At 41.1% G+C, this 22129-nt stretch overlaps 4 protein-coding genes, 1 non-coding gene and 1 pseudogene across 9 annotated transcripts; 3 read left to right on the plus strand and 3 right to left on the minus strand.

Moving 5' to 3' along the window:
• Positions 1–114: 114 nt before the first annotated feature.
• On the minus strand, positions 115–2935 carry LOC108274284 (interferon-induced protein with tetratricopeptide repeats 5). Of its 2 annotated transcripts, none has more exons than XM_017484365.3 (2): positions 2441–2935; positions 115–2039 (listed from the first exon to the last, which is right to left on the minus strand). In XM_017484365.3, exons 1-2 carry the CDS (start codon positions 2443–2445, stop codon positions 734–736), a joined length of 1311 nt encoding a protein of 436 aa, XP_017339854.1. In that variant the 5' UTR covers positions 2446–2935; the 3' UTR covers positions 115–733. The 2 variants fall into 2 exon arrangements, with proteins under 2 accessions (XP_017339854.1, XP_017339853.1); XM_017484364.3 differs by having other exon boundaries at positions 115–2153; positions 2441–2934.
• A 168-nt stretch (positions 2936–3103) lies between these two features.
• LOC108274371 (actin, cytoplasmic 1) lies at positions 3104–8327 on the plus strand. Its single transcript, XM_047159572.2, has 8 exons — positions 3104–3154; positions 3515–3973; positions 5800–5861; positions 5990–6160; positions 6565–6803; positions 7127–7562; positions 7954–8133; positions 8225–8327. Exons 4-7 carry the CDS (start codon positions 6139–6141, stop codon positions 8130–8132), a joined length of 876 nt encoding a protein of 291 aa, XP_047015528.1. The 5' UTR covers positions 3104–3154; positions 3515–3973; positions 5800–5861; positions 5990–6138; the 3' UTR covers position 8133; positions 8225–8327.
• LOC108261859 (monocarboxylate transporter 12-B) lies at positions 8326–15624 on the plus strand. 3 transcript variants are annotated; one of them, XM_053685124.1, is made up of 7 exons: positions 8326–8448; positions 8754–8902; positions 10556–10659; positions 11998–12141; positions 12275–12857; positions 14099–14358; positions 14603–15624. In XM_053685124.1, the coding sequence occupies exons 1-7, from the start codon at positions 8440–8442 to the stop codon at positions 14803–14805; spliced, it is 1452 nt and encodes a 483-aa protein (XP_053541099.1). In that variant the 5' UTR covers positions 8326–8439; the 3' UTR covers positions 14806–15624. The 3 variants fall into 3 exon arrangements, with proteins under 3 accessions (XP_053541099.1, XP_053541098.1, XP_053541100.1); XM_053685123.1 differs by lacking the exon at positions 8326–8448 and having other exon boundaries at positions 8655–8902; XM_053685125.1 differs by lacking the exons at positions 8326–8448; positions 8754–8902 and adding an exon at positions 10343–10431.
• Positions 15428–18960, minus strand: LOC108273540 (interferon-induced protein with tetratricopeptide repeats 5-like; annotated as a pseudogene). Its single transcript, XR_001814316.2, has 2 exons — positions 18847–18960; positions 15428–17129 (listed from the first exon to the last, which is right to left on the minus strand). The product of XR_001814316.2 is annotated as an interferon-induced protein with tetratricopeptide repeats 5-like (transcript).
• On the plus strand, positions 17787–17868 carry trnal-aag (transfer RNA leucine (anticodon AAG)). Its single transcript has one exon. It is a non-coding gene; the product is annotated as a tRNA-Leu (tRNA).
• Positions 17804–20711, minus strand: LOC128634543 (interferon-induced protein with tetratricopeptide repeats 1-like). The gene is made up of 2 exons (XM_053685178.1): positions 20520–20711; positions 17804–19845 (listed from the first exon to the last, which is right to left on the minus strand). The coding sequence occupies exons 1-2, from the start codon at positions 20709–20711 to the stop codon at positions 18991–18993; spliced, it is 1047 nt and encodes a 348-aa protein (XP_053541153.1). The 3' UTR covers positions 17804–18990.
• Between the last annotated feature and the right edge of the window lie 1418 nt (positions 20712–22129).

Here is a 22129-nt window from a genome sequence, read left to right on the forward strand (position 1 = left end):
CTTGGAGGACCACCGACATAGTGTTATTAGCTGGTTCCACAACTAAGGGTTAGGGTTAGTGAAGTGTACACTGTGAAGTGTAAATGATGCAAGACAAAATCAAAGGACAATTGGTCATTTGGTCATTTGGTTTTAATACAGCAACATATCATCTCTCGGTTTTCTGGTAAACATGTTACCTGCCTCCGACCTTTCAACTCCCCCCCCCCTCTCTCGTGCGTGTGCGTGTGCTCGCGATTTATCTGAGTGTTTTAATGAAAGTCTGTATAAATTCCATTATACCCATTCACTTTTCCTCTCTGCACATATTGTATTTTAACAAATTAACTTGAACTAGGAAAGGTGTGATTATTTGAGACATCTTGAAAAAAAGAAAAGAGAATATCTATACATACATATATACATACATATATACACACACACACACACACACACACACACACACACACACACACACACACACACACACACACATATACACACGATTAAAAGAAATCGTTATGTTCATTTTGTTGCAGGAGGACAACCTAACTTTATATTAGTCATAATGAAAAGAAATTTATTAATTATCAAATATTATACTGGACTAATGATCTTAAGTTCAAACCATTACTAAGATTAATCTCAGTGTCTTATCCACAGTACATATATTATTACAGATATTACACTATTACCATTAAATCACATGAATGTGTAAATAATTTTCTGTGTAACATAATGCATATTGGTAATATTACTGTAATGAAAGCCTAAGTTCACAAAGATCTGTGAGGTAATCCTCATTGTCTACAAAGCTCAGCGCTTGCTCAAAGCACTCTATGGCTTGTTGTTTTTCTCCTTTTTCCTTATGAATGATTCCAAGTATTCCAAAGGCCTCTCCATCCCTTGGGTTGTTCTCAATTCTTCTCTCTGCAATCTTTTGCAGACTTTTAGCACTTTTCCTTCCATTATATGTATTTGGATTTATCTTCAGACTTTCAGTGTAGTGTTTGATGGCAGCAGGCTCACATTTCATACAGTACTGCTGGAATTCTGCATAACAGTGATGAACAGACTGTATGTGCTCGTTTTTTTCTCTAGCTGCCTTAAATGTATTCTGGAACATTTCTTCTGCTTTCAGCTTATCCCGGTTCGCCCCATACTGGAAGGCCAGTTCATTCATAGCGATGATGAAGCTGGTCTTCAGTTCAGTTGCCATCTCCAAATGGTAGATACACTGCTCTCGAGCTCGCTTAATTTCAAAACCTTTTGTGTGGTGGCTTCCTGCTTGCATCAGCTTCAGGATCTTTTTCTTATAGCAGAGCCCCAGCTGATGGTGTATAAAGCCTGCGTTGGACACTTTCTCTAACGCTCTCTTTAGAAGGGCAATAGACCTGTCCACAGATCCTTCATTCCGGAAATACTTCCCAACATATCGCATCACATGGGGGTGTTCTGGAGACCTCTCTAAGGCTTGCTCCACTAGGCTCTCTGCCTCGCTATACTTTTTGTGAGCAGCCAATCTCAAACCAAGCAGAACTTTAAGAACATCATCATCTGGGTTAGTGGCTATGGCCCGTCTAAGTTGATCAATTACCACTGGATCTTTGAACATATCATCTGCCCGGTACAGAGCAATGGCAAGGCCGGCATTCCATTCACCCTCCTCTGGGTCCAGCTCCAGGGCCTTCCTGAAGCACTCTTTAGCCCTTTCATAATATTTCCGAGAAAACTTGAGGAAGGTCCATCCTTTTTCTCCAAGCACCTCGGCGTATGGGACAGACGGATATTTCTCTTTAATTTCGCTCAGTTTATTCAGGTAGCTTTCACATTCTGCAAAATTACCCATATGATAGTATAACCATGCAAGGTCTCCATAGGCAACAACAAGCAGCTTGTCACAGTCATTTCCATGAGACTTGGTGAGCTCTACAGATCTCTCTAAGTTGCTGAGAGCCTCAGTATTGGAGCCTAGTAAAAACTTCACATATCCCATACAGCTGTGTGTGCGCGCAACTCCTTCCTCCCTTCCAAGATCCAGGTCAAGCTGTTCTTCGAGCCTGTTCAGAAGATCGGTGAGATCTGTATCATTTTTATTCAGAGCCCAGGTAAAATGGCATTCCAGCTGAATAAGTCTGGTTTTTAAAATTGTGTCTTGTGTTGAACTGGTAGAACTGGTAAAACAATAGATAGATATTCTCAGAAAATAGTGTATTGAAACTTTTATATAGTTAAAATACGTTTAACACATTTAAAAACATAAAAACTAGGTAATACTACAAAAGTGGTCCTTAAGGTCAAATTATATGCATTAAATTATTTTATAAAGTTATTTCACATTATGTAATAGATACAGACAAATTACAAAAAAAATACCCTTATGGGTACTAGTCCAGTGACCAAGAAAAGTTATGTTTAGTCCCTTTTTTTCAAAGTGTGTAGGCAGAAAGACAGCACTTACCTCATCGTGGTCAGTCTCTGTGTATATCACAGTGTGAAAACAGATCGGAGACACTGCTCTGACACGGATATAAGCTGTTAACTTCCCCACCCATAGGGCCAGGAATGGAAACCGAAACTATTTATTTTTCAAATGCAGACCCAACTGGATGACATCATCAGCGAATAAGAATCTAATAATAATTAAGGAGAAATACGAATGTAATAATAAATAAGAAAATGAAATTCCAATAATAAATAAGGAGAAATAAGAATGTAATAATAAATAAGGAGAAATAAGAATGTAATAATAAATAAGAAAATAAGAATGTAATCGCCTGGATTGAAATAGTAAATGATGTAAATGAAGTAACTGAGCCTCAAATATCAAGTCAGACTCATTTATAAAAAAAAAAACAAAAAAAACCATAGTGTATAAATGTTTCCTCCAGAAGCAGCCTTCAGTTAGCTTTCGTTTTCTCCTCCTGATTTCCATCTGCTTTGCAAAGGAAAACTTGACTCTCAAACAAATAGGGTGAAGTCAGCTAAAATGGGCCACTGTGTAAAATGGGCCAGATAAGCTTGGAGCGTCAGAGTCCTTTAAGTTCTTCCAGCCAATCACAATAGCTAATCTTACATTGTTGCTTCAACAATAGTTGACATATAACAATAGTTTTGATTGGTCAAAAGTGGGTGTGGCAGAGTGGTATATGACGCTTTTCAGAGAAATTGTATGGTAAGTGAGCATGGCATGGTAAATTTCATTCATCACTAATAAGGGTGATAAAGCAATTAAAAGTAAGCTTGCCAGTGAAGCATGAACAATGTTTAGGAACAAAGTTTTGATAGGTTCTTTCAAATAAAACGTATTTAGAAAGAAACTTTGATTTTTGTGAGAAAAAAAAAGTCATTTTCGGTAGTGGCCCATTTTAGCTTAACCAGCTAGCTAGAATGGACCACAATTTTCAGCTAAAATGGGCTGCATACACACATACTCTTAGACAGAAATTACACAGAAATTGAGGGTTAAAAATAGGTTCATAGTCTGAGATATATATATAGTCATACAAATCTTTTTAAATATTTTGCATTGCAGACAGTATGGAAGGAGGACAGGCAAAGAAAGAGAGAGAAGAGAAGAGAAAGGTAAAGGAAGATGTCAATACAACCAGTGGAGAAAGGACGGAATGAGAGGTGCCATTAATGAATACCAGGAGATATTTGAGAGAGGGCAAACACTACATGTTCGCTTTTTTAGCAAGGGCTTGGAACATTCCAAAGACCACTTTGCATAGGTGCATTAGTGGCAAAGTTGCTGGCTCTGGTTATGTATCTGGGAAGAAGCAGTACCTGCCAGACATCAGAATCCAGACATCAGCATCAGGACACCAGAGGCCGAGCAGCAGGGCTGAACCCTGGTGTGGTAGGAAAGTGGTTTCAACAGTATAAAGACCTGCTGGAGGAACTTGCAATCAGAGATGTTCCATCACATCTTTGGAATTGCGATGTATTTGGCCTGCAAGACCGGTTTTGCTCTACCTGTGTGGTTGGGGAGGTGGGTAAGCCCTGTGTAGAGGTAACTGCTAGGGTAACATTTAGGGTGTGCTGTTGTCAGTTAAACTCATGGTACCACGAAAACTGTGGAGAGGACATTGTCATCTGTGATGAAGACGGTTACATCTGAAAAAAAATTTTAATGCCTGAGATATAGGTGTGTAGTTAACACAAGTTCGAAATATTTTTCACGTTTCTTTCTACGACATAAAATACATCAGTAATCCCCAACTCGTGATTTTGTTAATCTTTTATGTGTCTTGATAAAGACGCTTGCTAAGGAGTGGCTAAAAGGGACTAGAGACGTCATCACGCCAAACAGGAACACTCATCTACTACAGCCTCGTTTTGCAAACTATTCCAACTCAAACTTTCCAACTTGTAGATTTATCAATTTATAGTATTTTCTAATTGTAGTGTCCATTCCCCCCACCCCAATTGTAGCGCTGTAAAGCTTAGCGTTGGTGACGGTGAAGTCATGTGACCGTGGTGTAGTTCGTTTATAGTCTAACTTTAGCCTTTTACTTCTGCCGATTGTATTTAGGCTTCAGACTACATAAAAGTTGCGTTTATTTGTGAAGATTATCTTGAACAAAAAATGTAAATAAATAAATAAATAATTTTAGAAAATTAAATAAATAAATTTGTTGGTCACAGAGCTGCAATAATCCAAAAGCCAATAGAAACATCCTATTGGTTTTTTGTGGTGGGAACCAGGGTGATGTTAACTTCCGGGCTGCCCTACAAAAATGTCATCCCTTTATAGCCCTCAATTTCAAGTTAATGGATACTGTAATGATCTAATTTCAGGTTTTGCTTTCTGCTTTGACATATGCAGTCACAGGCTCTTTTCTTTTTCACTTGGTTTATTTACAAAATGTTTCAAATAGACAGATAAATAAGACTGTTCTTTACTGTTGGCCCACTGTGTACTGTATATACTGAGTGGCTGCCAGATAGACACCTGTGCCATGTGTGTGAGGAGTTTGCATGTTCTCCTCGTGCTTCGGGGGTTTGCTCCAGGTATTCCGGACTCCTCCCCCAGTCCAAAGACATTTTTTGTAGGCGGACTGACATTTGAATGTGAATGGGTGTATGAGTGTGTGTATGATTGTGCCCTGCAATGGGTTTCACCCCATCCAGAGTGTCCCCCACCGTATGCTCTGAGATCCCTGGGATAGGCTCCAGGCTCCCCACGACCCTGTGCAGGAAAAGCAGTAAGGAAAATGAATGGATGAATGAAGGTGAGGGTCCCATGGGATCGATGGCTGCTTGTAGTGCTGCTAGTTCTTCAGGGTTTAATAGGTTGTCAGCTGTGGGAACAACAACAATGACATGTGGGTCAGTGGGTAGCCCACAATCCTTCCAGTCAAGGAGTGTCTTAATAGTGTTCAAAACAGTGTTACTATGAATGCAGACTTTAAATAAATGGATAAATAGTAATATATATTAACTATTAATAAATATTAAAGTAAATAAAATATATACATCCAAATGGAACCCAAAAGTAACATTCCAAAAAACAAATAAAAATAGAGACATTCAAAGTTAATAATAATAATAATAATAATAATAATAATAAAAAAAGAGACACTTCAAATAACACAACAAACTGTGCCAGTTTTTTGTTTGCCTCTAGAGGCCACTCTCATACTGTAGTAGGCCCTTCTTCACAACTCCCACAAATAGACACAACCGGGAAAAACTGTGTGGATTTTGAAATCACTTATTGGTGCTGATTAATCCCCCAAATCCAAATAAAAAGATTAATACTTTCTTACATACATGTGGTCAGATTGTTTTGTTGTTTTTGCTCTGTATCAACAGCCATGGCCAAGGTGAAGGAGATCTTCACCAAGGCATGGAATGGAGAGTACAGACTCCTTAAGGTGGGCATTGAAAACAGTAGGTTTGAAAGCTGACACTAAGCTCTGTGGTTTGGTTTGTGACTATTAGAATCCATATAAGGTGAAGAGAGATCTCCGTGCTGAGCCTACAGTTCTGCTGTGTTCTTCAGAATAGCTTGTGTTGGGAGGAACCAGATCTGCAGTGCAAAAATGGGAGCTGGATTTACATCCTGCCTCTCTTGGAGGATGACATGCCTTCATACATCCTCTACAGGCTGGGCAGCACCAATAATCAGGGCTATGAGTGGATCTTCCTAGCATGGTTCCCGGATCGTTCTGCCGTGAGTATAACTTAGTGTAAATATAGTGTGCCCAGGAAGATACAGGACAAGATTCTAAATGTTTAGTTAAACTTTACAAGCTGAAACACATAGATTTTTTTAATGGAGTCCTCTCGGAGAAAAAATGGCTACGGTACACTTAGAAGTGCATAAGACACTGTTTTTGTTCCCTAATGTACAGGTTAAATGTGTCCTCAAGGATTCACTATTGTAAACCAGGGCAAAATAGCTGCCTTTATATTCTTTTATTTGTTTTGTTTTTTAACCCCTGTACATCCAAAACCTGTGTCATTAAAGAGTTGTAGCTTGGCTTTTAAAAGAATTTATTTACACTGATAATTTATATTGTTTTTCTTTCGGTATGGCAAATCTTTTCTTTAACATGATTGTCTTGCTTTTTACAGGGTGTGATGGTTGGTATGGGACAGAAGGACAGCACGTTGGTGACGAGGCTCAGAGCAAAAGAGCTATCCTGACCCTGAAGTACCCCATTCAGCACGGTATTGTCAACAACTGGGATGACATGGGGAAGATCTGGCATCATAACTTCTACAACGAGCTACGCTTTGCCCCTGAGGAGCACCCCGTCCTGCTTACTGAGGCTCCCCAGAACCCCAAAGCCAACAGAGAAAAGATGACCCAGGTTGGTTTAATGTTTGAAACGACGTGAATCTGCCTTTTGGTTGACATTTTTAAACCTATTACTCTTCTCCTTAAGTTCATCCAATTCATTCACTTTCTCCAGGCTTCATCTCCTCTTAACTCCTGAGTTTCTCATCTGTTGGAACCAGCAGGTTATTTCTTTCCCTGCCCAGTCTTTCTGCACATTGTTTTGTGTGCAATCTTTGTTTACACACGCTTCTCTCTCCATATTTCTGACTTGTCTTTATTCTAACTAACTGCATGGCCTGTAGGGACAACCTAATAGAACAAAATGGGGATTAAACGTTCATTTTCTCATTTCAGATCATGTTCGAGACGTTCAACACCCCAGCCATGTACGCTGTCCGGGAAGTTCTGTCCCTGTATGCCTCCGGTCGTACCACTGGTATTGTAATGGACTCTGGTGATGGTGTGACCCACACTGTGCCCATCTACGAAGATTATGGCCTTCACCATGCCATCCTCAGTCTGGACCTGAATGGCCCTGACCTGACTGACTACCTCATGAAGATCCTGACCGAGAGAGGCTACGGCTTCACTACCACAGCCGAGAAAGTAATTGTTCGTGACATCAAGGAGAAGCTTTGCTACGTTGCCCTTGACTTCGAGCAGGAGATGGGCACTGCTGCCTCTTCCTCCTCTCTGGAGAAGAGCTACGAGCTGCCTGACGGACGGGTCGTAACCACTGGAAACGAGAGGTTTGGGTGCCCCGAGGTTCTATTTCAGCTATCTTTCCTGGGTAAGAAGTTAACAAGCGCTGTATTTAGTGCATTAGTACTGTTTAATGTCTCGTGGAAATTAGACAACACTTGCAAACTCTCTGTGAAAAAGTTTATTATAGAAGGGTGAATACAGGATAGAAGAATCTATGTACCAATAAGGAACAGTTTGAGGCAGTTCAAACAGGCTTTGTTTCAGGGTCGAACCCTTAACAGGAAAAACGTGTTTGTGTCTTTGTAAGCAGATAAACATTCTGTACTAATCTAAATTACATGAGATTAACTTCTTTGACGTGATCCTCTGATGAACATGAACAGAACAAGAACAACAAAACTATTACAAAGTAAAAATGAAAAATTTCCCTCACAAGTGCTTCTGGAGACCTTGTCTAATACTGTCTTGATCTTCAGGTATGGAGTCCTGTGGAATCCATGAAACCACCTTCAACTCCATCGTGAAGTGCGACGTGGATATCCGTAAGGATCTGTATGCCTTCACTGTACTGTCCGGTGGTACCACCATGTACTCTGACATTGCAGACAGGATGCAGAAGGAAATCACATCCCTGGCCCCTAACAATGAAAATTAAGGTGAGCTTGGTTTATCCATCACGGGTGGCTAATGAATGAAAAAGCAGGTGAATGCTTTAATGTGAGACTAATGCTGGTCTTGTCTTTGCAGATCATTGCCCCATCTGATTGCATCATCTTCTAGCAGATGTGGATCAGCAAGCAGGAGTACGATGAGTCTGGACCCTCCATCCTCCACCGCAAATGCTTCTAAGCAGACTATTACCACTTCATGCCGACTCAATCTGCATAGAGAAAAACCTGAAATGACAACATTGGCATGGCTTTTGTTATTTTTGACGCTTGACTCAGGATCTAAAAACTGGAATGGTGAAGGTGACTGCAACGTTTTTTGGCAAATAAGTATACCCCGAAATTCTACAATGCACATGAGGGCTCAAAGTACTTTTTTGTTTTCTGTTTTTTTGTTTTTTTTGTTCCTTTTTAGTCATTCCAAATGTTCATTAAATGCATTGTTCAGAAACTTATTTGCCTCTATGAGGGCTGCCCAATGATTGGGAGCATACTTAACAAGACGGTGGGAAAAGACTGTATGTGTGTGTGTGTGTGTGTGTGTGTGTGTGTGTGTGTGTGTGTGTGTGTGCATGTATGAATGAATGCATTTTGGACTTGCTGTTAAGGAGCAAGAAGTGGAGGTGGGTGCAGCTTTCATGGCTCAGGAAAAGAAGAGAAAGAAGACAGCAGGAGTGCGTTCTCCAGATGGTGGCTGGGGCTGGATGATTGTGGCCGGCTGTTTCATGGTCACTGTCTGCACTCGTGCTGTATCAAGGTAAAAACCGGATTGGATCACATCATTATGGCTTGCTGTTGTAATATTGTGCCATTTTTATATACACCACCTCAGCATTGTCTCTAAAGACTCTAAACCTTTTTACCATTGACTTTGAAACTGTGTAAACAAACACAGTATATGAATATTTCTGATTCATTCAGGTTGTCTGTTTCTTATGTAGTTATTCTGTGCTCAAACTTAGACATAGGAGCAGCAGATACCATGCATAACACTATGTTTAGTTCGCTCTTCAGTGAGAATTCTTGAAAATAAACAGCACAGCAAGTATGTGGGTTTTCTGTCATGGCCAGTTCAGGTTACATTTGCGACATGGGTAAACAACTTGGCAAGCTGTCAAACAAGGGGCCACAGCAGTCATACTGGTTTTACAGGTAATAGTTCACTGTCCACTATAATTTACATTAATTTACCTGGGATTAAGTGTGATTTTAGCTGTTTGTGTTTCGTTTGAGTAAAGTCAGATATAGTGTAGTGTGAACACTTGTTTGGTGCCCTATATTGAGAACTGTAGTGTTGTTAAAGTGTTGTTATCTATGCCATGTCTCCTGTCTGTGATACTTTGTGAAAAATTAATGAAGGGGAAATATATACTGTAGTTCATTAGCTGTTCCGCAGTTGTGAAAGTGCCCGATGGCTGATGTACCATGGCTGGAATGTGCTGTTCTCTGCAAATTTACATGTTGCAAAATAGGCCTACGATGTCCCTGCTTTACCGGTTAAGAAAGGTGTGGTTGAGAAAAAACTGCTTTTTCCATTGTAGTGTAAAGCAGATGGTATGTCTCTCATGTTATGTCTCACCATTATACACAGACAAACTGATACCTTAAGGTATCTGTTTAATTTTTAATAAAATAAAATAAATATTTTAATAATAAAATAAAAATATATCACTATGCAAAGTGTTGTTGGGTTTTTTTTTTATTGAAAATGAATAAATAAATGATAACAACTGTATTGGCCTCTCACCCAATACAGAGATACCAGAGATATGTGGTAATAAACAACTTAGTCCATATCAAAAGTCTCCTTAGAGGTGAAAGAGCAACTGACAATTTAATATTCTCTCTCTCTCTCTCTCTCTCTCTCTCTCTCTCTCTCTCTCTCTCTCTCTCTCTCTCTCTCTCTCTCTCTCTTTTAGCCAGCTTTGATGAGTGTAGTTTAGAAACTGAAGAAACACTTGGCCCTAAGCTGGCTCTAACAAGCCTGAACAGTAGATTGAAAGACAGCTCTCCCTCCGATGGCCCCTGGCTGGCGTTGTTTGGCCAACGATTAAGTATGTGAGAGTCACTGGCTGTCATATTCACTCTCAGTGATTTGACCCTGGTCTCCTGCTTGGTGCTTTCACCGTGTTTGTTCAGGTGCAGGCAGGCTGTGATGAGGCTTGTGCCTCATTAGCCCTTTTCCCAGCTCTCCAACTCAAAAGCCCCCCCAGGACTCAAAAGCTCAGCTTCTTACTGTCCAGCTAAGCAGCAGTAATTGCAGCGTCTCCTCTCATTTGATAGAAGGTGATTCTTAGTAATTACTGAATGGGATGTTTCAAGAGGAATATGGCAGTAGTCACGGAGTATCACATGCTTTTAAATTTTATTGCTTATATTAGACTTGTAATGACTTTTTTATGTTTTCTAGATGCATCTCCATCTTTTTTGTCGAATTTCAAATGCACTTTGCACATGATTACTCTGGGACTGCATGGATCCACTCGTTAGTAGACTGCACCACCATGCTGTGTGGTATGTGATATTTTTTGGATTTTAATTACTGCACTATAGCCTTTTCAAATGAATAAGAGCAATCTGGCCCTCTATGTAGCAATGGTAAAATGTCATTCTTTTGTCTGAAACCAGTTCTTTCATTCCAAATTAAACCATGAAGTAGACAAATGTAATTCTCTAGTTTAGTGTTCACCATGTGTAGCTGTTAATTATTTCTCCTTGGATGTAATATCAGGTTGAGCTTATTTTACATACCTTAAACATATCCAGTTGTGTCACTCACTTGCATACATTTGTAAGTGAAGCAAACCTTTTACTGTGCGTGGCTTTCATTTGAATAAGACAATAGAAAGAATGAAAGACCACAGGAGGCTCGACCCCCTCTCTCTCTTAAAAGTTAGCAAGACACAGCTTGACTTGTAACAGCAGGCCTATTTGTTTTTGTTCTGCTCAATAATGTCTGCTGTCACAACACCTAGCATTTGTAAGGAACTGAATGCTTCCAAAAATAAAATTTTAAAAAAGTGAACAGTCCTAATCAATGCTGTTGACTTATTAACATAAAGTCTTCCTTTGCTGCCATTAGCTGACGTGGTAATTTTCTTATCAACAAACTGATAGCATAGCATTTGCTGGCCAAAATCCTAGCAAGTTCAATGAGTTGAAAAAACAGCAAGCTTTGCAGTTAATATAATGAAATCTGGAAACAGCCTTTTGAATGTGTCTCAACCATAAGTAAGGTTATAGCATTTTAAAGTCTGGTTACCCCCAAAAAGTGAAGATTGCCTTTAAATATTTCAAATTAAGACAACAAATTGAAAGTATTGGGCAGTAGTGGCCATCACCCTTGTCAAAGTCCTGACTTAAATCCCACACAAAATGTGTGGACCAAACTGAAAAAAACATGTCTGTGCAAGAAGGCCCACAATCCTGACTGAGTTACACCAGTTCTGTCAGACAGAATGGGCAAACATATTGTGAGAAGCTTGTGGAGGGCTACCCCAAGATTTTGATTCAAGTTTAAGCAATTAAAAGGGAGTGCCTCCAAATACAACAAAGTGTATGTGAACTTTTGACCCATTAAAAATCTGATATAGTAAATAAAAGCTGAAATGATATGTCTCTTAGCTGTTCATTTAAAACGACCTCTTATGGAAATAAAGTAGACTGACTTAACAAAGGAAATCTATAGCAACATGAAATGCTTGAATGTCCTGGGTATACAGTATATAAACTGGAGAAAATGTCATTTTTACCATGCTAAATGAGTTAGCAAAAACATCAGATTATCTTTGATGCTGTGTTTGGCTTGACCAATGTTAGGCTGTTATTTGACCATTTTTGTTCCAATGGTAGCTCCTCTGGGCAGCCTGATTGGGAATCAGCTTTCATGTCGTGTCGCTGTGATACTTGGAGGATTCCTGGCCTCTACTGGAATGGTGCTTAGCTCTTTTGCCACCAGTTTAGAGTATCTCTACCTCTCTCTAGGTGTCTTAACTGGTAAGGCACCCTAAATGAATACAGATTCATTCAGTCTCAGCTATGCTCAAGAAATGTTGTATATAGTATAAATGGGATAATATTATAAATGGTTGGCTGTTGTTACATGGAAACATGCTTTTTTTTTTTGTAGGACTTGGCTTTGCTCTCTGTTACACACCAGCCATCATTATGGTTGGCATTTATTTCTGCGAGAGGAAGGCTTTTGCTTACGGCATTGCTATGTCTGGCAGTGGCATCGGCACGTTCGTGCTGGCTCCTGTGGTGCAGCTACTGATTGAACACTACTCTTGGCGTGGTGCTCTGCTTATCCTGGGAGGCTTGGTGGCCAACCTGTGTGTGTGTGGAGCTCTGCTACGGCCCATCACTCTCAAAGAAGAGGAAGCCTTGCCCGTGCCAGTGGATTCTGAGTGTGGATACAGTTCAACACCTCTCACATCTGATCAGAAAGAGATGAACAACAAAGAGCAGAAACACAGCAAGCAACGCTGCATGCACTTCTTGCAGGACTACCATTTCCTGCTTATGCCCGACTTCCTGGTCTTGGCAGGCTCCTTCCTGTTCCTGGCCAGCGGCTGCAGCCTGCCATTTGTGTACTTGGTGCCCTACGCCCTAGATGCAGGTGTCAGTCACCACCATGCTGCCTTTCTTATGTCTATTTTAGGTGTCATTGACATTGTGGGCAACATCACCTTTGGCTGGCTCACAGACAGAAGGTGAACTACAGTGGATGCTTGCAGAAATTAATGCTGAAAAACATTGTGTGGTCACCTGTGTGTGTGTGTGTGTGTGTGTGTGTGTGTGTGTGTGTGTGTGTGTGTGTATATATATATATATATATATATATATATATATATATAATTCAGAAAACAACAGAGTAGAGTTACAGTATTGTAAAATCTGGCTGCCCCCAAAAAGTAAAAGGGGAGAAAATTTAATTTAAAGATTCCAGGTCTATCAGAGATATTTTGACAGCCAGCATCTCGTCACAAACTCAAGTGGCTTATGTCCATTTAGGCTAATGTCCATTTTACTGTCCAAGAACTTGATCAAAATCTGATATTCATTTTCATCCTTAAGTAGAATGACACATTTGTTAAACTGACATTTGACCCAAGATGATCTTTGCAGGAAAACCCAAGCAAGTTTAAAAAGTAAATCAAATAATTTCAGTCTCATTGTGGTAAAAATATTTTATGGTTTCTTAGAGTTTCTCAAAGTATGTTAAAGGTGCCTTTTTGATCATAGAGAAAATATTCCTTGGGTTTCATGTTGCTTACTTAGTGGTGTTGCAGATTCGGCCTTTCAGAACAGGTGTCTTTATACTGACATCATGTGACAGATCATGCGGCACTTTCACTGCAAACAGGTGGACCTTAATCAACTAATTATGTGACTTCTGAAGTTAATTGGTTGGACCAGACCTTATCTAGGGGTTTCATAGCAAAGAGGGTGAATACATATGCACTCACAACTTTCCAGTTTTTAATTTTTCTTTTAACAAGTTTTCTTTTTTTTTCATTCCACTTCAACAATTTGGACTGTTTTGTTAATCCAAATATTAATTCCAGGTTGTAATGGAGCAAAACAGGGAAAACACCAAGCGGGGTGAATTCTTTTGCAAGGGACTGTATATCCTATGAGTTTTCCAAGATGACCACACAAATAAGTATCTTTTTCTTATTAGCTGTTACTATTGCTTATTAAGTCTAGGTTGACAGGTCAGTGATCTCTAGTTGTAAGGGTAGTACAAGGATTTATGACATGTCATTGATGATATTTTTCCACTTCTCTGAGATATTTTTTAGTTTGAAAAGGGTGGTAAATTCCAAATTTCCAGCTAATCTTTCATAATAACCTGATTGAAAACTTTCATAGATATCAGTTGCTAATTAGAGGCAGAAACTCAATGATGAGTGTACAATATATTTACATCATCCTTTTCCATCCTGTGCAGGTGCCTGAAGAAGTACAGGACCATTTGTTACATGGCTGCTGTGGGGATGGAGGGTCTCTGCTGCCTCCTCATCCCTCTCCTACGTACATTCACTCTGCTAGTGCCCTTCTCAGTGCTCTATGGCTATTTTGATGGTGCCTATGTGGCCCTTATTCCTGTGGTGACATCAGATGTAGTGGGGACAGCATGCCTGTCATCTGCACTTGGTGTTGTGTACTTCCTGCATGCTATTCCATACCTGCTTAGTCCCCCTATTGGAGGTGAGTGTCACCAGGCATTTACTTCTGTGCATTACATATACTTTCTATCTTAAACCACTAGCTGTTCTGAATTTGTCCGATTGGTACTGTTTTACTGGAAAATACGTGCCCCAGTAGTGTAGACACAAACAACACTGGAGCAGATGATGAAACGGCAGGTTGAAGTTGTATAATTGTTACTGAATTAAGATTTTGGCCTGAATTTGTACTAATATGGTTTATGTTTGATTCTTATCCTGCTCAGGCTGGTTGGTGGACACCACCGGCACCTATACAGCGACGTTCTTTCTCAGTGGTTTTGCGCTCATCTCCAGTGCTCTCCTGCTGTGCATCCTCACCATGGTCCGCCACTGCCAGAGAATTCAGAAGAACTCACTAAGCAAATTGTCCACATCAGAAGCATGTGAAACCAAACAGGTGGAGTTTTATACTGCAAAAGTCTTATAGTGTTGGACCTATCATTTACTGTAAATGATCTGTTAGCTTTTGTTTTTGTACAAGGTACATGTTAAGTACTTGGTCGGGAGGAAAAAACCCATTTGTAGCATTACCAGCACATTTTCACAGTCTCCAATTCCATTAATGTGCCTTTTCTATCTGGCAAACTTTCTGTTGAAAAGCATTTCATTCTTAGATTGTGAATGAAAAGTTGGAAACAGAAAAGGTGAGTTAGAGTTGGTGCATATTGCATCATTTTGTTTTTTGTTTGTTTGTTTTTTTTTTTAATATAAAGTGTTTGTTCAAAAGTGTCATAACTTGAGTGTGTTCCATTTTACACTAGTATTACTGTACTGTAGTGGAAAAAAAAAAGAAAGAAAGAAAGAAAGAAAGAAAGAAATAAAAGAAGTATATTTTCTTATGAACAGAATTGTGCAAGACTTCCTGAAGTAGGCAAGACCAGGATTTGTTAACATGATTCGGCTTGGAAAAGAAATGAGTGCCACAAGAGGGCAGTGCTGATTTAACTCACTACAATCTTGGATGATTGTTGGAAGCTGCCATGTTGTCACACAATGTTTATATCAAGTACAATGACATTAAAATAGGTTTTAGTGACCTTTTTATAAGCTAGTTTTACATATCATCTTTATTTTATGAGAGAATAAAGAGTTACAAAGTCTTTTACAATAAACCTGTTTCAAACTAAATTATGATTAATAAAAGCTTAGCCCAGTGAAACAAATCTTCTGTACTGATCCAATGCTGTTATCTTGAATGAACATTTATTTCTGTTAAAGTAATAAAGTGTACATGTTCAATACTGCCCATCTGACTGTGTCTGTTAAAAAGAAAAATTAGTGTTGCCTTTCTTTTTTTTTTTTGTTGAACTCTGAAATTACACTGTTATAAAGACAGCCTCAGCATACACAGAATATTAAGATATTCAAAAATGTTTGTGAATATTTTGCAGAATTTTCTCATCTCTCTACGGCCCTGCATTTCTCTCCCCTTTCCTTACAAAGGTCCTCTGAGCTCTTCCACTCCCAGGGCTTTTAGATGAACGTCTATCATTAATCTTGTTCAGATGTTTAGCACTTTTCTGCCCATTTATTGTGTCTTCGTCTATCTTCAGACATTCCATGTAATAAGTGATGGCTTCGGGTAGGTCTCTCCTTCTGTACTGCAGAAACTGTGCATAACTCAGATACACTTGTTGTTGGCCTTCATTTTTCTCTTCAGCTATCTGAAGAGTTTGCTGAAACATCTCTTCCGCACGATCAAGTTTCCCATCCTCACTGTACTGAATTGCCAGCTCAGTCATAGCTATAACAAAGCCAGGTTTCAGTTCTGTCGCCTTGTCTAAATGATAAATGCACTGACTGCGAAGCCTCTGAATCTCAGCACCAGAACTATGAGAGTTTTGACTTCCTTCACGTTGCAAAGAAGTTGTTTTTCTCTTGTAGCAGAGAGCCAGCTGATGGTGTATGAAAGCAGATGCGGGTGACTTCTCTAAAGCTCTTTTTAGAAGGGCGATGGACCTCTCTACATCGCCATAGGTCCTCAAAAATTTACCCACATATCGAATGACATTAGGAGCATTTGGAGAACCCTCCAGAGCTTCTTCCATTAATCTCTCCCCTTCATCGTACTCTGTGGTCTGAGCAAGCTTGACTGCTAGGATAGCTTTAAGCTCATCATTTTCCGAATTTGTGTCTAAGGCCCGCCGCAGTTGTTTAACTGACTCTTCAACAGTTACACCGGAGGACTTTGTTTCTAGTCTGTGGAGAACAAAGGCATAACCACAATTCCACTCAGCATTCATGGGCTCTAGCTCCAAAGCCTTCTCAAAGCACTCTTTAGCCTGGTTGTAGTACTTACGAGAGAACTTGAAGAAGGCCCAGGCCTTTTCTCCAAGCACTTCATGATGATGACCCAAAGCAGACTCGGGGAAATTCTGTGCAATACTTCTAAGCTTCTCCAGGTAACTCTCACATTCATTAAAGCACTTCATGTGGTACTGAAGCCAGGCCAGATTCCCATAGGGCACTATAAGCCATTTCTCACAGCCATTCTCCCGGCACTCTCTAGTGAGCTCTACACTCTTCTGCAGGAAGGTGAGAGCGTCATGAGGAGATCCTAGAAGATACTTCACAAATCCCAAACAATTGTATGTCTGCGCAAGTCCAGCTTCCCCCCCCAAGCTTCATGTCGACATGCTGTTCAAGCCGATTTAAAAGATCTGTGAGATCTAGGTCTTCTTTCTTCAGCTCCCAGGTGAAGTGACATTCAAGCTTGCACAGTTCAGCTTGGAGAAGTGTGGCTTCTGATAACTGTAACACAACATAATATCCGCTTAATAAAGTTGCTGTAATGTAGCTATGTCTCATTCTGACCCACATGACACCTCATAGACCCAAGCCTACAATATTTTTTTTAATAATAGCTACAGTTTTAATGCCTACCTCATTGTGATCGTCTCAGTGGATTCGGGGGAAAAAATCAGGCGGCTCGTTAACGTGTGGCTGAGGAAAACATTACGTGGAGGAATATGAGGAAGTGACAAACATACCAGTCCAAATCAGGTCGAAATCGAAAGCTAGGGAGGCTATGGGCGTGTGTTTAAAGAGACAAAACAACGTATTATTTTCGTAGCGAACGGAACAGACTACTGGAGTCAAGGTGTACTTTCTAAAACTATTGTACATACATATGAAAATGAGGTTAATCTGAAATGAAAAAAGTCGCCCTTTGGATCTTGGACTTTAGTGTAGTTGACAGTTTAATGGGCAACATCACTGAAAAACACCACAAATCATTTTCAAACTCGGATTTTTCTCCGTTCGAGCTTCCGACACAGACAAACGCCATTTATGCGAAAGTGTTCTCAATATAATTTATTTATATAAATTCTCAATATAATTTATTTATATAGGGTTTAACATTTTAAGGTTGTCTTTTAAGTCATACTTTTAAGCATTTGTTTCCATGGTAGCGTGGCCGAGCGGTCTAAGGCGCTGGATTAAGGCTCCAGTCTCTTCGGGGGCGTGGGTTCGAATCCCACCGCTGCCATGCGAGGCTTTTATACATAGACATCCTCACTTCTAAGAGAAAATAAGTTGGACGTGTGTTTGCGGTATGTGTTCTGCAATAAACCTGCACTTTACGTTTTATGCACATTGACATTTCTGATGTGCATTACTGATTGTAATCTGCTTTTTTTTTTTCTTGGAGGACCACCGACATAGTGTTATTAGCTGGTTCCACAACTAAGGGTTAGGGTTAGTGAAGTGTACACTGTGAAGTGTAAATGATGTAAGACAAAATCAAAGGACAATTGGTCATTTCGTCTTAATACAGCAGCATATCATCTCTCGGTTTTCTGGTACACACACACACACACACACACACACACATACATACATACATACACGCACGATTAAAAAAATCTTTATGTTCATTTTGTTGCAGGAGAACAACCTAAATTTATATTCATCATAATGAAAAGAAATTTATTAATGATCAAATATTATACTGGCCTAATGATCATAAATTCAAACCATTACTAAGATTAATCTTAGTGTCTTATCCACAGTACATATATTATTACAGATATTACACTATTACCATTAAATCACATGAATGTGTAAATAATTTTCTGTGTAACATAATGCATATTGGTAATATTACTGTAATGAAAGCCTAAGTTCACAAAGATCTGTGAGGTAATCCTCATTGTCTACAAAGCTCAGCGCTTGCTCAAAGCACTCTTGTTGTTTTTCTCAAGGCTTGTTGTTTTTCTCCTTTTTCCTTATGAATGATTCCAAGTATTCCAAAGGCCTCTCCATCCCTTGGGTTGTTCTCAATTCTTCTCTCTGCAATCTTTTGCAGACTTTTAGCACTTTTCCTTCCATTATATGTATTTGGATTTATCTTCAGACTTTCAGTGTAGTGTTTGATGGCATCAGGCTCACATTTCATACAGTACTGCTGGAATTCTGCATAACAGTGATGAACAGACTGTATGTGCTCGTTTTTTTCTCTAGCTACCTGAAATGAATTCTGGAACATTTCTTCTGCTTTCAGCTTATCCCGGTTCGCCCCATACTGGAGGGCCAGTTCATTCATAGCAATGATGAAGCTGGTCTTCAGTTCAATTGCCATCTACAAATGGTAAATACACTGCTCTCGAGGTCACTTAATTTCAAAACCTTTTGTGTGGTGGCTTCCTGCTTGCATCAGATTCAGGATCTTTTTCTTGTAGCAGAGCCCCAGCTGATGGTGTATAAAGGTTGCGTTGGACACTTTCTCTAACGCTCTCTTTAGAAGGGCAATAGACCTGTCCACAGATCCTTCATTCCGGAAATACTTCCCAACATATCGCATCACATGGGGGTGTTCTGGAGACCGCTCTAAGGCTTGCTCCACTAGGCTCTCTGCCTCTCTATACTTTTTGTAAGCAGCCAATCTCAAACCAAGCAGAACTTTAAGAACATCATCATCTGGGTTAGTGGCTATGGCCCGTCTAAGTTGATCAATTACCACTGGATCTTTGAACATATCATCTGCCCGATACAGAGCAATGGCAAGGCCGGCATTCCATTCACCCTCCTCTGGGTCCAGCTCCAGGGCCTTCCTGAAGCACTCTTTAGCCCTTTCATAATATTTCCGAGAAAACTTGAGGAAGGTCCATCCTTTTTCTCCAAGCACCTCGGCGTATGGGACAGACGGATATTTCTCTTTAATTTCGCTCAGTTTATTCAGGTAGCTTTCACATTCTGCAAAATTACCCATATGATAGTATAACCATGCAAGGTCTCCATAGGCAACAACAAGCAGCTTGTCACAGTCATTTCCATGAGACTTGGTGAGCTCTACAGATCTCTCTAAGTTGCTGAGAGCCTCAATATTGGAGCCTAGAAGAAACTTCACATATCCCATACAGCTGTGTGTGTGCGCAACTCCTGCCTCCCAACCGAGATCCAGGTTAAGCTGTTCTTCGAGCCTGTTCAGAAGATCGGTGAGATCTGTATCATTTTCATTCAGAGCCTAGGTAAAATGGCATTCCAGCTGAATAAGTTTGGTTTTTAAAATTGTGTCTTGTGTTGAACTGGTAGAGAAAGAAATAACTGAGTCAGATGTATGATTGAAATGGATTAAAAGTAAAACAATAGATATATATTCTCAGAAAATAGTGTATTGAATCTTTTATATAGTTAAAATATGTTTAACACATTTAAAAACATATAAAAACTAGGTAATTGTTACGATTCCTCTGCAGAAACAAACGCAGAAGGACAGTCCAGAGTGCGTGAGGTTGATGGAAAACGGAGTACGACAGAAAACAAGGTCAGTAGATCGGGCAAACAAGTGTAACTGGGATTAGTCAGAATCGTATAAACACGATATTGTCGATATCGTCGCAGAATCATCGATAAACACGCAAAAGGTGAAACCAGAATGGCGGATCAGGAAGTACAGCTTGGTACACAACAGAAACGAGGCTGCTGAGCGTTTACTTCGCAAGCCGCTGATGTTAACGCATCCCTTTTATAACCTTTGATCTGGTGCAGGTGTTTGTAATCAAAACTCCGGCAAACTTGAGCGCGGGCATGGTTGGGAAGTATAGTTCTCATCCGCCCCCTCCGTGGGCGGCACTACACGCTGTGAACTGCAGCCGCGAGTTCGCCGTGGCGTAACAGAGCCCCCACCAAAGGGCTCACTCCGGGAGCCGAATCCCCCCAAGGCCTCCCTCTCCTCCGGGGGCCTTGTCTGTCTGGGTGCGCTGCGTGGAAGTCGCTATGCAGATTTGCATCCAGAATGTCCTGGGCTGGGACCCAGCACTGCTCCTCTGGTCCATACCCCTCCCAGTCTACCAGATATTTGAGTCTTTCCCTTCTACCTCTGGAGTTCATGATGTCGCGGACGCGGTAGGCTGGGCGGCCTTCAATTTCTAGCGGGGCTGGTGGGGAGTCTTCCGGCACCACCATGGCCAAGGGGCCCGGTATCACTGGTTTGAGGAGGGAGACATGAAACGATGGGGCGATGTAGCTGTGCTTTGGTAGGTCCAAGCGGTATGTGACTTTGTTAATTTGTTTCAGGACTCGGAAGGGGCCGATATACTTTGGTTGGAGCTTCTTGCCAGGAAGGGTTGACTTTAGATCTTTTGTAGAAAGCCACACCCTATCTCCGGGTTGATAGCTGGGGTGCTCCCTCTGGCACCGGTCTGCCTTTCGTTTGACAGTGTGGGAGGCCTGCGCTAACTGTTGGTGGGTGCTTTCCCAAACCGGTTCAATCCGGCGGAACCATTCATCTACCACTGGTGAGTCGGTGGGGGAGACATTCCAGGTGAACAATGATGGTTGGTAGCCCAAAATGCATTGAGATGGGGTGAGCTGTGTGGCGGAATGCCGCAACGAATAGTCTGCCCACGGAAGGAACTGGCTCCAGTCTCCTGGATTGGAGGAACAGAAGGTTCGAAGGAGTCGTATGACCTCTTGGTTGGCCCGTTCTGCCTGTCCGTTGGCCTGGGGATGGTACCCCAACGTGAGGTTAACAGTGACTCCAATCTTCTCCATGAAGCTGGCCAATACGCGAGACGTGAACTGTGGACCCCTGTCACTTACAATCTGCTCTGGTATGCCAAAGTATCGGAACACATGTTGGAAGAGGAGCTCCAACGTGGTTAAGGCGGACGGGATGGCCGGTAGTGGAATGAGACGCAGGGATTTCGAAAACCGGTGAATGATCACCAATATAACGATGTTATACTGCGATTCCGGCAAGTCCGTTATGAAATCTAGGGACAGGTGGGACCAGGACGGTCAAGTGTGGGTAGTGGTACCAACCTCCCGGCAGGCAGAGCGCGTGGCACCTTGGACTGCACACACGAGGAGAACGAAGATACGATTCGCCATACATCCCTAGGCATGTGGGGCCACCAATACTTCTCAGCCAGCAGTTGGTAGGTGTGACGGGCCCCTGGATGACCGGTTGCTGGTGTCGTGTGGGCCCAGGTGATGAGTTCTAGGCGGTACCTTTTCGGTACAAACTGTTTCTCTGGAGATCAGGCTGTTGGGACTCGTGAACTGGGCATGTGGGCTAGGGCTCGATCTAGGGTCCACTCTACGGCACCAACAATACTGGCAGGGGGTAAGATATACCCCTCCTGGTCCACTCGACCCTCCGAAGTGTGGATACGGGACAGTGCATCAGCCTTAGTGTTCTTAGTTCCGGGCCTATAAGACAGAATAAACTGGAACTTGGAGAAGAACAGGGACCAACAAGCTTGGCGGGGCGTTAGACGTTTGGCAGTCCTCAGATATTCGAGATT

Source organism: Ictalurus punctatus, chromosome 13 (genome assembly GCF_001660625.3).
Source record: "Ictalurus punctatus breed USDA103 chromosome 13, Coco_2.0, whole genome shotgun sequence".
Taxonomy (NCBI): domain Eukaryota; kingdom Metazoa; phylum Chordata; class Actinopteri; order Siluriformes; family Ictaluridae; genus Ictalurus; species Ictalurus punctatus.